Source organism: Bubalus kerabau, chromosome 12 (genome assembly GCF_029407905.1).
Source record: "Bubalus kerabau isolate K-KA32 ecotype Philippines breed swamp buffalo chromosome 12, PCC_UOA_SB_1v2, whole genome shotgun sequence".
NCBI lineage: Eukaryota > Metazoa > Chordata > Mammalia > Artiodactyla > Bovidae > Bubalus > Bubalus kerabau.
Window position 1 is genome coordinate 15,381,362 of NC_073635.1, and position 15,393 is coordinate 15,396,754.

The 15,393-nt window shown below is 46.0% G+C and overlaps 1 protein-coding gene across 6 annotated transcripts in view; it reads left to right on the forward strand.

Moving 5' to 3' along the window:
• SERP2 (stress associated endoplasmic reticulum protein family member 2) overlaps nucleotides 1–14,724 on the forward strand; it is a 28,315-nt gene extending 13,591 nt beyond the window's left edge. The window contains exons 4-6 of one of the 6 annotated variants that reach the window (XM_055542005.1): nucleotides 6,966–7,020; nucleotides 7,136–7,383; nucleotides 14,273–14,724. In XM_055542005.1, the coding sequence (XP_055397980.1) occupies nucleotides 6,966–7,020; nucleotides 7,136–7,148 (68 nt within the window). In that variant the 3' untranslated portion in view covers nucleotides 7,149–7,383; nucleotides 14,273–14,724. The other 5 variants (XR_008700878.1, XR_008700877.1, XR_008700876.1 and 2 more) reach the window with 5 other exon arrangements.
• The last annotated feature ends 669 nt before the right edge of the window (nucleotides 14,725–15,393 follow it).

Consider the following 15,393-nt stretch of genomic DNA (forward strand, 5'->3'; position numbering starts at 1 on the left):
CTGTCTTTTTTCTCCTTGATTTTATTAAAGGAGTTGATTTTACAACGTCGTGTTAATTTCTGCCTCACAGCTAAGTGATTCGGTGATCTACCTACCTTTTCTGTACGTTTAAAAGAATTCGAGGGAGGGGACATATGTATACCTATGGCTGATTCATGTTGATGTATGGCAGAAACCATCACAACATTGTAAAGTAATTATCCTCCAATTAAAAATAAAATGAAATTTTAAAAAATGCAATTTCCTCAAATCTAGCCCTTCCCTTTATCATCAGTTCCTTTGCTTTATGTCATGAGCTGTCTCAGTGCCTGGATGACTGAAGCCCCTCATCACTGCTCTCTCTCGCCTCTGTTCAGTTTTGTGAAAGCCAAAGTGTTAGTCACTCAGTCGTGTGCGACTCTTTGCTACCCTGTGGACTGTAGCCCACCAGGCTCCTCTGTCCATGGGGATTCTCCAGGCAAGAATACAGGAGTGGGTTGCTATGCCCTCCTCCAGGGGATCTTCCCAACCCAGGGGTCGAACTCGAGTCTCCTGCATTGTAGGCAGGTACTTGACCGTCTTTACCATACTTTACCCATTGTAGCACAAAGTAATAAAGATCCATCACATCCCACGTCCTGCTGTCCATCTGTGATGTGCGCAGCGGCCCTCTCATCCCCGCCTTGCCTGCCATGCTCACACAAAATACACCGGAGTTTCCCGTGGGATTTCCATACCTCTGCAGACACGCCGCTTCCTGTCCCTGTCCAGCGGGTCCCTTTCCCATGAACCGGATATACCATAGGCCAACCTTAAGTTCCCTTTCACCAAGTCTCGGGCATATTGAGGAGGTCATTCGCCCTCTCTGAGTTCATATAATTAGTTATTCATATTTTGTAAATTTTTTTTGGCTACGCAGGCTCTTCATTGCAGCGCACAGGCTTCTCTAGCTGTGGCGAGAAGACTCAGGAGTTTTGCGGGCTTAGTTGCTCCAAGGCATGTGGGCTCCTAGTTCCCTGACCAAGTATCCAACCCAAGTGCCCTACATTAGGAGGCAAATTCTTAACCACTGGACCACCAGGGAAGTCCCTAGATTTTTATACAGAGAGGAAAAATGTGATCTGATTCTCTTACTTTCATTACCTTACTCTGTTAACCCACTTTACTGATTGATGGTTGGGCAAAGGGCTCTTTTTAGAAATAGCGTCACACAGAAAACAAACTTATGGCTACCAAAGGGAAATGGGAGAGGGATAAGAGATAAATTTAAGAATTAGGGATTAACAGATATTACTATACATAAAAGATAAACAACAAATACCTGCCGTATAGCATGGGAAACTATATTCAACATCTTTGTAATAACATATAGTGGAAAAGAATCTGAAAAATAATATATATATATGTTTGTATCAGTGAATCACTCTGCTATATGGAAGCCCACTCCAGTGTTCTTGCTTGCCTGGAGAATCCCACGGACAGAGGAGCCTGGTGGGCGACAGTCCATAGGGTCGCCAGGAGTCAGACAGGACTGAAGTGACTTATATACACACACATGTGTGTTTGTATCAATGAATCTTTACTGTACACCTGAAGCGTTGTAAATCAACTGTACTTCAATTTAAAAAGTCACAGAAATACTGTCAGTTCAGTTCAGTTCAGTCGCTCAGTCGTGTCCGACTCTTTGCGACCCCATGAATCGCAGCACGCCAGGCCTCCCTGTCCATCACCAACTCCCGGAGTTCACTGAGACTCACATCCATTGAGTCAGTGATGCCATCCAGCCATCTCATCCTCTGTCTTTGCTTTGGCTACCAGGGTAAATAAATACTCAGGTCAGGCACGTCATAAGCAATTCCTGTTTTATCTGTTTTCCTAGTATCTTCTGGGAAATAATGAAGACTGGTAAAATGTTGACACTTAAGTAAATGCTCACTTGCTGGTCACCCTTACTCCATTCTATGTGGGAAAACAAGTTAACACACCGCCAGGAGGTGCCGGGACCCCTCATCACGCGGAGTGACATGTCACAGCACACTCTTGGCCTCTCCCCCCTCAGCTCCTTCCCTGTGGCCTTCCTCATTCTCCACACATGCCTTTCGTGCCAACAGCGCTGGGTGCTGACGAGAGCCACATGATGAGAAGGACGGGAGAGGACCCAGGGGAGCCGGGAGGCCACAAAGCACAGGCACCCAGAGAGAGCCCTGGCGCCCAGGGAATGCCCACTCCTCACTAGGGAGGCCCCTGGGGTCCCATCCAGCCCGGATCCATGGTTGTGACCAGTCAGAAGACGTTATGTAGCACACCTCACTTCAGAGGAAGGAAATTTCCACTTTCCAGGATTGCAAAAGATCTCTCCGGCAAGACACTTCTTTGAAAACTGACCAACTGGCCTTAAAAGGATAAGAGGCTTCCGAGGGGAGGTTAGTTTGGGACGCTGCCAGATGTGGGTTCAGAACCTGGGCTTGCTAGGTATCCGCTGAAAACCCTTGGACCAGTTCCTCACTCTCTCTGTATTGATTTCCTTATGCATTAAACAGGGGTAGGAAGAGCCCTGCTGGAGGTTGTCCAGGTGCTGAACGGCTCCAGGGACGTACTTGCTGACCCACGGCACGCTTGAAACCTGCAGCCTCAGCCACTGCCCACCTCTGTCCCCATCACCCTCATGGGAAGTAGTGGTGCCCTGGATGGGACTTATGTGCCAGGGCGGCTTAGTCTCCCATCGCCCCCCACCCCCATCCTCCCAGGCTGTGCCTCTGCTTGGCAGACGCAGCCACTCACGGTGGTCTGAACCTTCCAGAGAGCTGTAGGCCCCACCTCTTCACTCCAAGGAGAAGGGGACGCTATCTCGGTGATAACACTCCCAGTGTGTGAGACTTATGTTCCCACGAGAAAGCATCAGAGCCTTTCAGACAGACCCAGGCAGGAAAAAGGAACCACCCACAGGCAAACCGAAATCAGTGAGTAGGGAGGGGTTTGTACTTTAAAGTTGAATATTAGAAGCAACCGGTGAGTTTCATGCCTTTGCTTGCGTGTGTGCTCAGTCGCTTAGTCGTGTCCGACTCTTTGCAATCCCATGGACTGTAGCCTGCCAGGCTCCACCATCCAGGGGGATTTCCAGGCAGGAATCCTGGAGTGGGTTGCCATTTCCTCCTCCAGGGGATCTTCCTGACCCTGGATTTTTATTTTCTCAAAGCAACCGAAATACACCATTGTTTGGTTATTTAAAAAAAAAAGCTTGTGAGATACAAAAGCTCAGGGGAACAGCGTGTTCTTTTGAGACACGTAATTGTCCACATAGGCCATGTCAGGGCCGTGTCTTACTTGGTCAGGTTTAGTTTGGAAACTAGCCTTATTGTTGTTAATATTATATACCTTCCATCAGAAATCTATAACCTGTCTCTTAGTCACATCGCTCTTCTGAGTCCTTTCAGATGATTATTTCAAACAGGCCAGAAACTTTTCTTGTTCAGGTCTTGACCCAAAATTTTTCCTGGGGCCTTTTTAACTGGGTTGCATTTGTCTTTGTTTGATCTCCTAGACCTTTAGATTGACACTGAAGTACCAAGGCTTTCAACAGCCCTCTCTCTTAGAGACTTGGCTGTTTTATTCTCTCCCGTTTTTATAAAAAAAAAATTATCTGCTATTTCTGCAGGCCGGGGGTCCTCTTTCCAGATAAGCAGCTCGTCCCGACTCTCAGTCCCCTGTTTTCAAAACCCTGCCTCTTTAGGGAACTGTCTGATAGCTTCTGTCTTTATCTTGAGACTCAGAGACAAGCGTGACCCGGAATGTCTGTCTGAGGCGGCAGAGATGCTGTCATACAGATACACCGAGCGCTATCTGCTCCAGACACTTGCTGTCTGCGGGTGCTTCCCTGGACCGTTGACGAAGTCCATACGCCGTTTGTGCCCACAGTTCTTGCCCCTGGGTTTCCCTCTCCCTGTTGTCTTGGGCTCTTTCAAGAGCCTTGTGGAGGAGGGTTCCGAGCCGCCCCCGGGGCTCTGTGGGGAGTGTGCAGCCGTGGGTCAGTAACGTCTGACCTGAACACAGCAGTCACAGCGGGGTGATCGGCCCTGACGTCCTCTCTACAGCGTTCACTGGACAACCGTCTTCAGCAGTTTTACAATAGTTTTTAGTGTACAAGTTACGCACATCTTTTGCAAAGTTTATATTTAAACATCAACATTTATGTTTCTGACGTGATTGTACATGGAATTGTTTTCTTGCTTGCTTGCTTTCTCTGGCTGTGTCTTAGTTGCATCATTCGGGACCTTTCCTTGCACCGTGTGGGCTCCGGAGTTGTGGTGCGCGGGCTTAGCCGTCCTGCAGCACGTGGGGTCTTAGTTCCCCAACCAGGGATCAAACCCGTGTCCCCTGCACTGCAAGGCAGATTCTCAACCACTGGACCACCATGGAAGTCCCTGTCTTTAGCACATTTTACCCCTTTTTAGTCTTTCATTTTTTATATACACAGGATCTTTCCCTAAGTATTACTGTCTTCAGCATTTTTAACTGTCCTCTTGAACTGTTTCACCAGGACCTGGGAAAATGAGGTCTTTTTCCTCACAGGCTAGCTGAACAAACAGTTTGGTAGTTCAGTCGGTGCTTCCGTGTTTCTTGGGACCCTGTGGTGTCGTTCGCCTCTCCGGGGCCCCGGCGTGTCCCTGGACATGGGCAGGAAGCAGCAAGCTAAGAGCAGAGTCTGTCCTCTCCCCTCACTGAGGTTTCAGCCAGGTCGCTGGAGCCATCGTGCTTACAACTCTCAGAAGGAAACTTACACACCAGCCAGCCCCGCTTCCTTCCCTCAGACTAATTCTCTCTCATCTGCCCCTCATTTCAATTTCATTTCTCTCTGTCTCTCTCTCTGGCTGAACCTGATACCCACTTCCTAATTAGAGATTATGCGCATTTTCGTGGTTCTTGAAGCCTGGGTTTTCTTGAAGCTGATGAGTTTATAGCCCCCATCAAAGGGAAACCTCCAGGGTAATAGGATTAACCAGTGACTTATTTCCTTCCTAATTTTCTATATTTTCCAATTTTGTCAATGAGCATATATTACTTGTATAATCAGAAAAAAATAAGTGTATTTGGGGAACAGAATGTCTAGACTCCTGGTTTTAGCCTTTTCTTTCTATTTGTTTTTTTTTAAGCAGTAGACCTCTTTGTTCAAATCTTAAAGGGAAACAAATGAAAGAAAAGCTCTTCTCACTGAGGCACGATCTTCAGTGAGATCCTGTGTCATGTGTGTGTATGCATATGTGTTTATGTCTCTGTGTGTGTTTACGTCTGTGTCTGTGTGTATTTGCACGTGCTTGTATGTGTGTTCATGTATATGTGCTTGTGTGTGTCTCTGTGTGTGTGCTTGTCTGTGTATTTATGTGTCTCTGTGTATTTGCATATATGTGTTTGTGTGTCTCTGTGGGTTTATGTGTGTGTCTCTGTGTGTTTGTATGTGTCTGCCTGTTTTGTGTGTATGTGTGTGCATGTCTGACTATGTGCACATCTGTGTGTGTGTGTATGTTTAGGGGATACCTCCTGTGTTGCTGGATATTCTGATTTTTTTTCATCCCCAGAAGGGAATGCACATCTGGACCCTCTTTGCCCATCACATAGGAAATTATGTCTGGCCCAGCGCTGGCCTCTGTGATTACAGAGTTCATGCCTTTCCCGCAGAGCCTGCCTGTCAGTTGTGAGTAGCTGCACTGTTTCTGGACAGGAACGTTCCCTTTGTCCGGCAGTTAACAGCCTGTACTCTTCTCCTGTCTCCTGCAGGCACTCTGCCTGCTGGGGTGGAACGGAGCAGAGATAATGTATCACGGGCAGGACCGTTTTCTCAGGACACCCTATTCAGAACAGATAGGAAGAGTGATTCCCTGAGATGTTCTTGGCTGGGCTTGAAGTCTCCTGTCTTCCCAGCCTCGTTTCAGGGGGTCCAGCAGTCTCCCTTTATGGATATGCCTCTCCGTTTCTGGAAGGGCCAATTCCCCTTCCCTCACTGGGACTGGTAGTTCTGTTAAGGATGGTGTGGACGAGCAGAAGGACCAAGTCCCACGTGTGCCAGCTCCAGGGCCAGCCTCCTTGGGTTGGGAACATGGCTCTGCCATCTACTAACTCTGTGGCCTTGTCCGAGCTACTCACATCTATCCCCACTCTAAGCCTCAGTTCTCCCACTGTTAAAAGCGATAAGATTCTATCTGAAAACTCCTAGGATCCTCGTGAAAATGAATCCTGGGGATTATTAAATGAGACAGTGTGTGCAACATGTTTAGTTGAGTCCTGGTAGTGGTTTTACAAATGTTTGTTGTTATTGTCATTTTGATGATGCTCTTCATCGTGCTGTGTCCCTATCTCTCAACACTCCTGGCAAGGTTCAAACCAAGTTTCTGAATGTTTACAAGGAAAGAAAGGTAACGCTGTGACTCTTGTGAAGGTGAGAAAATGTGTAGTGGAGGGCACAGCTCTGTGATATTGGGGAAGTCAGGAGCCCCAGCTCCTACCTGGACAGGTAGAGCTCAGGGTTTGCCAGCCAGAACTCAGTGGTGTCATCTCTGCAGGGGCAGCTAGAGCTAGAGCCTCTTCTCTCCTTCTAGAAAGAACTCTTTGAAAACTAGCCCATGGGGTGAGCAGGATCTATTCATACAACTATTTTGACTACTGATTCTTGAGTACTTACTATAATGCCAGGCCCTACATTTATATTTTCTTTTCTTATCACACAGTCCCTACAAAGAAGCTATGGTACTCATTTCTCTGAATCACAAAACAGGTCCATAGAGGAAATCAGCCAGCATCCCATAGCTAAAAAGAGAGCTAATTCCCAAACCTAAACTCCAAACCCATCTGCTTTCATCACCCTACATCCTTTTCTCTTACCATTTCCCCCAAATGACCATGGAGCAGAAGTTTTCCACCAACTTCAGGCATTTAGCATATGACCAGGTATTGAAAAGAACTCCTGTTGAAACATCTCTTACTTTCCCTGCCAGAAAAGGTGCACAGTCCAGAGTTCCATTTGGACAGACTGTCTGGGTTTGCTCCCAGGTGAGTAAAGCCCCAACCCAGCCATGTTTCTTTACTGGGCCACCAGTCTTCTCTGTCACCTTGCTCTTTCCTGGACAGTTGCTTCAGGATAGATTTGAATTCACCATGTTTGCAGGTTGACCACATAAACACTGGCCTTCCCTGGAGACTGCCTGAACTATCTTGAAATTGTAATACCCAGAGGGTGTCGCAGCCCCAAGACTGGAAAGTGGGATGTTTGAGGACTGAGCCACCCCGGAGAACCCCTTCTGTTTCACCACAAAGGAAAGCTTGAGGACGTGCGTCTGCTCTGGAACTCCTGCCTCAGGATCTGAGATGAACAGTCTGGAAAAAGATGTCTCATCACCCATTGGCTCCCTCAAGGTGATCTTCACACCTCCCTTGTCTGTGCTTCCTTCTTCCCCGTGCCCTTTGGGTCCTCTGGATTTCTTTATGGGTTCCTTCTCAGAAGAATGCTTCTACTGTCTGCCATTTGACTCTAGAGAGCGAGCATCCCATTCTTTGCTAATATGATCCCTTCTTCTAACATCGTCCTCCCGCCCTCACCTGTCCCAGGCTTCCCTCTCTCTCCCCTCTTCTCCATCTCTGGAGAAGCCACTGGGAAATGGCATCTTGCCTTTGACCTTCTTTGTGCTGATTCTTTCAAAGAAAGAACCACCTCACGATGTCTTGTCTTCTAACATTTCTGCTTGTCTTTTGTGACCCATACTTTTCCTACTGGTGCTTTAATTTTCTAAATTTTTTAAATGAAAAAGAATAAAAGTTGTGTGATTTCTGAAGTTGGCTTATCCTCCTAAAGGGGATTCCCTCTGGCCTCCCTTGATCTCTCTTCTCAGCAACTTCTTTGATCTCTCTTATCGTCAACCACTTACTTTCAATAAACATCATTTTTGGAAGCCCCCATTGTCTGGTAGGGTTCCAGCTTTCTGACAGTCTCCTAGGGGATCCACTTTGTGCTATGCCTGTGTTCTTCAGCGACTTGCAGTTATCTGGGGTCAGTCAGTCCCCAGGAGGAGAGTAGATTGGACTGGCACAGCCCCCAACCTCAAGGAAGTTTATGTTCTTATGACTTGACTTCCCCTCAAGGACTAAGCTCTTGGACCAATTGAATCTCAAGGTTGCCATATGATGCTGATTCTTTTGGTTGGCAAAGTGATCAATTGAAGTTTTTAAATACATTTTCCTCCATGCTGTTCACAATTTTTCATCTTTCGATCCTTCAGTGAATTTGTACTGAGGACCTACTATGTTCCTGGTGCTGAGCTTAGACCCAGGGGTTGATCTGGGAAGAAAATCATCCCTGCTCTCCTAGAGCCTGTGGTCGAGTGGGGAAGAAGGATGAGTCAGTCAAATAATTATGCTGAGATGTGTAAAACTTCAGCCATGAATATGTTGGAGGAGAGGCATGTAGGGCTGTGAAAGCAAGTACCAGCAGACCTCAGAGATATTGCAGTACCAGTACCAGTAAAGTGAATATCTCAATAAAGCAAGTCACCTGAGATTTTTGGTTTCCCAGTGCATATAAAAGTTATACTTGCACTATACTATAGCCTATTAAGAATCCAATAACATTACATCTTTTTTAAAAGTATACTGCTACTGCTAAGTCGCTTCAGTCGTGTCCGACTCTGTGTGACTCCATGGACGGCAGCCCACCAGGCTTCTCCGTCCATGGGATTCTCCAGGCAAGAACACTGGAGTGGGTTGCCATTTCCTTCTCCAATGCATGAAGGTGGAAAGTGAAAGTGAAGTCGCTCAATCGTGTCTGACTCCCAGCGACCCCATGGACTGCAGCCTACCAGGCTCCTCCATCCATGGGATTTTCCAGGCAACAGTACTGGAGTGGGGTGCCATTGCATATGTTAATTAGAAAATGTATTTTTTTATTGATGAAAAACACTAACCATCATCGGAGCCTTTCCACAAGCCACAAGCTTTTTTGTAACAGTAATATCAAAGATTACTGATCACAGATCACCATAGCCAGTAGAATAATAATGGAAAAGTTTGAAATGTGAGAATTATCAAAATGTGACACAGAGGAAAGAAATGAGCAAATGCTGTTGGAAAAATGGCACCCTTAGACTTCAGCCATACAGGATTGCCACAAATTTGTAAAAAAAAAAAAAAAGGCAATAAAACAAAGTGTGCCTGTAATGCACAGGGATGGTGTGCTTTGGGTAAGTGGCTCTCCAAGCATGGTGCAGCCTCAGCATCACCTAGGAACTTGCTAGAAATATACATTCTCAGTTCCCACCACAGACCCACTGGATTAGAAACTCTAGGGACAGGGTCCAGCACCTGTTTTCAGACATGTTCAAGACACTGTGATACACAAGTTAGAGAACTCTTGCTCCAGATGGTCAAAGTCAGCCTCTCTGAAGAAATAACTTCTGAATCATGAAGAAAAACTAGGCAATAGGGTAGGATGGGGAAAGTATTTCAGACGGAAAGAATGGCATGTTTAGAAGTCCAATTGTGAGATCAGGGACTCCTGAAAACAGGAAGAGGTGCCATAAAGGTGGAAGAGAGTGGAGAAGGTGAGTATGGACAAGATGCCTGGGGCCAGGAAATGCTCGTCATGAAGGCTTTGCAAAGGATTGGTCAATAGTTTCTGGAACGCTAGGAACCCAAGGATGGTGTGATCTCACTTACTGGGCAATACAAAGCTTCTGGTATGCTAGGAACTCAAGAATGGCATGATCTCACTTATTTTTATCTAAGGATTAATTCTAGCTACAGTATGGAGAAAGGATTGAAGAGGAGCAAACCAGCTGGAGATTGTCTCAGGAATCAGGGGAAAGATGATGGTAACTTGGACTAGGGCGGTTTCTGGAAGGATGAATGAAAGACGCAGAATCACAAGATTATTAGGTAATGCCCACAGGTCTTGGTCATCAACTAGACATGTCCAAGAATGACTCTGGTGCTTTGGGTTTACGTGCGAGACAGAGGAGGAGGATGCCAAGCTTGGCAGTGGGAAGAGACTGTGAGGCATCCCTATTGTGTTCGACAAGCCTTTGAGCCACCTGTGTGCAGGTATCAATTAGACGGTGGAAGGCGTGGGTCTGGAGCTCCTAGGAGAGGTCAGGGCTGACGGCACATCTTGGTGAGTCATTGAAAGCTAAGCGGCCGTTGTTGAGATCACCCAGGAGAAGGAATGTAATGAAGAGAGCAAAGCCAGAATACGTGCTGGGGAACTTCAGCATTCTTGTTGACTGGTCAGGAAGAGTCGGGATGACCCCCCATACACCGGGTTTAGTGTAAAGAGTAGAGAGAAGGAAGAAGACTGGAAACCAGGAGAATCGTGTGTCACAGAAGCCAAGGGGGAGTTTTCCCCCAGGGAGCGCTCAGCGACGGTGAAGAGGGGTATACGGCAGGAGGCGGCTGAAGGATGCTTGTGGATTAGGTGACTTGGAAGGCCATTTGTGGTTTTAGCAAGAGCTATTTCAATGGAGTTGAAGAGAGCAGAAGCTAGAGTGCAGTGGAATGAGAAATCAAAGGTAAGGAAATGGATAAAGTGAGGACTATAGACAGCTTTTTGAAAATGGTTGTAAAGAGGAGGGTATCTGTGGATGGGAGATGTGGAGTCAAGAAGATTGTCCTGGTTTGTTTGATTTTTGAGTTTGCAAGTGCTTCTCACATGTTAAACCCTAAGGACTTCATTGAAAGGGAACAGTTGAATAAAAGAGATGGAGCCAGCCAAGGTTAACAAGAACCAGGATCCTGAACAGATGGGAGAGCATGGAGGCTCTCGGATTCTGGAGTTGCCACTCTAGCCTGGATTTTTCTGAACCTCTGTGGCCTTCCCAGGGCCGGATGCCCTGACCTCCTCGAATGCCCGCCACCCCTCCCTTTCTTGGCATTCTCCTCCTGCTGACTCGCCTGCTCACAGCCCCTTTCCTGCAGCCCGCTCAACTGTTTTGTCTGCTTTGTTCACCCACTGTTAAGTTATTAACTTGTCAGGGTCTAGACTCCCCACTTCCTTTCCCACTTGGAACCCACTCTTGGCTCCCTTCCCATCCACCGCCTCACAAAGTCAGCACTGGGGAGGCCTGGATTGCTCGGCGGGTCATTACTGGTGTGCACGCAGAAGTAAAGTTAATATAATTGGTATAAGATGGTAAAGCCTTTTTAAAGATCTTGATGCAACTGAAAAAGAAATCAGAAAATACAACCATCTCTCCATTATCTTAGCAGTGGAGGCAAATGCTGAACTTAAAGTAGACTTTATTCAAAGTAATTTCTCCAAGAGGATTCGATTTTAAAGGGTTACCTGTAAACATAGTAAAGACCATCAGATTTTACATGTTAATTCATGGATCCAATAAGGGTCAAGAATGACCTTTCCTTAGTTTTTAAAGCAGACACAGAGATAGGTAAGTTTTAACATAAGTGTTGCTACTCTGAGGCAAGCAAACTTTGTCTAAGATTCTTAAGAGAAATTTGCAGCATTCCTTGAAAAGAATTGAGTGGTTTTATCATTACCCAGCTCTTTTGAAATCATGGAATAATTTAAATGGGATCTGATGGACTAAGACACAGACTGTTTCCTAGTCATTGACCTACATACTGCTGATAATGATTTGTTGTCTAGGAATAAATCTCACAGAGAAACAACATTTTGGAGCATCTATTATGAGCATCTTTAACTTACGTCATCAGATTCATTCCTTGCAATTCTTTGGAGTACATATTATCTACAGTTTTATGAATTAGAGAAATCAGGACTCAGAACTATTTAGTGAATTCTAAAAATGCATACTCTGGCAGATGGTAAATAGCCCTTGAGCTCCGGTCTTCATGGGCATACCTGGAGAAGCCACAACCATCATTGTGGCAATAGTAACTAGTTACAATAGCTCCCATGCACCAAAACCTTGATATGTGAGGAGCCTCATCTATATCATATGTTTAATCCCTATATTAACGCAGCAAGCAACATGGTCCTCATTGCACAGCAGAGGAGACGAGCGTGAAGAGGTTAAATTATTCATGCAGTCACACAGCTGGTCAGTGAAGAGCGGAGAGTCAAACCTAGTTCCCTCCGACCCTAACACTCTCTTCTAAAGTTAAGCCCATTTGTCCAAATTAGGGATATTTTCCCAATCCCAAGAACAAAGCTTGAGGCATGGTGGATGTAAATATTTTTTTCCTAATGTGCTTGAATATACAGCTGCCTCCTAGGACTCCTATGTGAAGCCAGAACACAGAATGTTTATTTAATTTTTATTCCTTGTTAGCTTTGCTAGAGGAAGACGGAAACGTCCGTATTCCAGCAAGCTTATACATTTGTGTGAGTACTTCCTCATCCATCTAGCAACTTCTCCCGTCAAAAGTCACCCCAAAATCAGAATAAGCCAAGAAAACCTCTGAGCACAGCCAGGGTTATGTATCACAACTTGTTGAATTAACTCCTTTATCTAGAAAAGAGTCCAACCTTCACATACAACCGATTGACTCTAGTTTTACACATAGTTCTAACAGTCTTTGTTTTCGACTTAGTCTGCAGCTCATAATAATAGAAGAGGGCACACTGCAGACTGGAGTAGTAACACCAGAGATGTGGCCAGACACAAGAATCCTTGAGCCCAAATAACCACTAAGAAGCATAAAGGAGGGCCCAAGATGTGTAGTTGACTGGAGGTATTTGGGGATCAGATCAAACACTGCATCCGCTGTAACAATATTACAGCAGAGCCTTATCAGTTATCACTTTTTATTATGGTCACACTGAACATTCATGAAAACCTAATATTAAATCACATTGGGTGTATATCCACTTTAGGAAAGTCATGATGATGTACACACTGATTTTTTTTTTTTTTTTTTTTTTTTTTAGTCTATAAAAATCCCACTACAGGGACTTCCCTGGCAGTCAAGTGGTTAAGACTATGACTTCCATTGCAGGGGCTGTGGGTTCGATCCCTATCTGGGCAGCAAAGATCCCATGTGCCTTGTGGCCCAAAAACCAAAACATAAAATAGAAACAATACTTTAACAGATTCAGTAAAGACTTTAAAAATAGTCCACATCAAAAATAAAAAATCGTAAAAAAACAAAACAAAACAAAAAAAAACCCGACACCCAACTTCATTCTTAATCTACCCTTCAAATCTAGCTGTCCAAGAAAGAGCCCTTGTGAATTATCTTTGGATCCCCAAACACAGTGCCCGGCCCATGGTATATGCCCACTAACGTTAGATGATAAAATCAAACACTTTGTTTTTTGAGGGTTCTGAGTAGCCTCTTTCACTCTGGTTACTTAGGATGCAGCATTCCTGGGTCTATTCCAGGAAGACTTTATGAAGGAGAGATGGGGTAAACCCCTGGAATGACCTCTGCTTGTTCTGTGTTTACAGATGATTACATGGTACCCAGATGCTCCTCAAAAAAAAAAATCATTCCGTACATGTTGACTGCTGTTATCATCATGATTATCTTCATCATGATGGACCCATATTGTAAATTTTACATCTGGGAAAGATGTGAAAAAGAAGGTGGACCTTCCTCTCCTGGGACACATTTAAACCCTTTAGACCAAACCAGACTGGGAACTATCCAACCGCTCTAACCCAGATAAGGAGGGGATGGGCCCCTGGAATTGTTTGTTGGACATTCAGGCTACCCACCCCTTCGGTTTATCAGGAAGGAGTTCGTTCCACTTAGTGAGTACAGCGCCCTGAATAAATCATTGCGGCTCTTGGTGTATTTCAAGTTGAATTTCAGAAAGTTCCAGGCCGCCTGAAGATGCACTTGTATCAGAGGTTATCAGCAGCCGGGGGGCCCAGCTCTGCGCGTCTGCTCCCAGCACCTGGCCTTCCTTCCTGTTCAAGGGCAGCTTCTTTTCCAGGTCACAGCCCTTGGGAAGAGGCAGCGTCGATGACCTGTTAAATGAGCGCCCCACCCGCACGCAAGCCCTGCTCCCCGCTCCCCAGCAGCATCAGAAACTTCTAGGGGCGGGGGCCAAATCTCTCAGCATCTGAGGGCTTGCTGGCCTCCACTCTCGGTAGAATTAGCAGGAGTTATCCATAAATCCCCGCGGCATCCATCAGCAGACAGAGCAAGACTGCCTTTTTAAAGAAGTTCACTGACCTCTTGTTAACTTAACTCCTTGTTAGGAAATCTCTAATCAGCTGTGTGCTAACAGGCCCAGGGCCCCGGGTCAGTAAAGCGGGGCTGGTGGTGGGGTTGGGTTTCCAGCTGTGTGCTGTCGGGTGTCTGAGCCGACTGTTTTGTTTTCCTCGTCCAGCTATCTTCCAGATCATTCAGAGCATCCGAATGGGCATGTGAGCCAGCCCTGGGGGTTTGACACCGCCCCCTCCCGCTGGAGGGTGGACCACTTCAGCTCTTAGCCGGGTATCTGTGGGAAGCCAACAAGTCACCCAGAAGAGGAAAAAACAAACAAAGAATCAAAGGCTCCCTCAGCTGTTCCCTGATCACTTCATCGTGGACGTCAGACCAAATTGCTTTCTCACAGGACATCTCGGTATATCCGTGTTCTTGAGCGGAAAGGACATTTTGCTTTGCAGTTGGCAGGATGGGGAGCTTTGTGGTGTCTGCAGCAGTGCCGTCTGTCTGGATTCGCCCTGGGTTTCACTAATGTCTGCATGTGGGCCCCCCATGATCACTGCTTTACTTTCTATGGAGACAGTCTCTGCTCCATTGGGAATTGCTTTTACAAATAAATGTCTTTGTTCAACCTTATGTCCTGTGCGGCTTTCAGTGAGAAAAGGTGTCAAGATAGCTCCGCAGGGGGATGGGTAGGGTGGGGGGACTTAATTATGTAACGGGGGAAAGTCAGGGAATCTGTGGCCCTGGAACCGGGGCTAGATTTACCCACCCTCAAGGTCTACACCTGAAAGGAAGGCCTGGGCAGTTCTTAAGGACTTTGGGTTTTCCACACATTTGATAATTTGCAGAGGGGATCTTTGGACCTGCCCCCTGGTTGGGACTTCTAATTTTGCCTAAAGAGGTCACAGATGCCCAGATCACCTGCAGGATAAAAGAGGCTCTGAAACAGGCCTTTGCTGTTTTTTTTTTTTTTCATTCCATTTTTGCTTTCTTAGTCATTTATTTCATCCCTTAATAATTGGGTGTGTTAGTCACTTAGTCACTCTTTGTAACACCATGGACCGTAGCCCACTAGGCTCCTCTGTTCATGGAATTCTCCAGGCAAGAATACTGGAGTGGTTAAGCTATTCCCTTCTCCAGAGGATCTTCCTGACACAGGGATCAATCAGGGTCTCCCACTTTGCAGACAGATTCTTTATCATCTGAGCCATCAGAAAAGCCCTAATAAGTGTGAGAGTTTTAAAAACAAAAATGAAGGAAACAGCCAGGACCTCTAGTTACCACTTAAGGGGCTTTGTT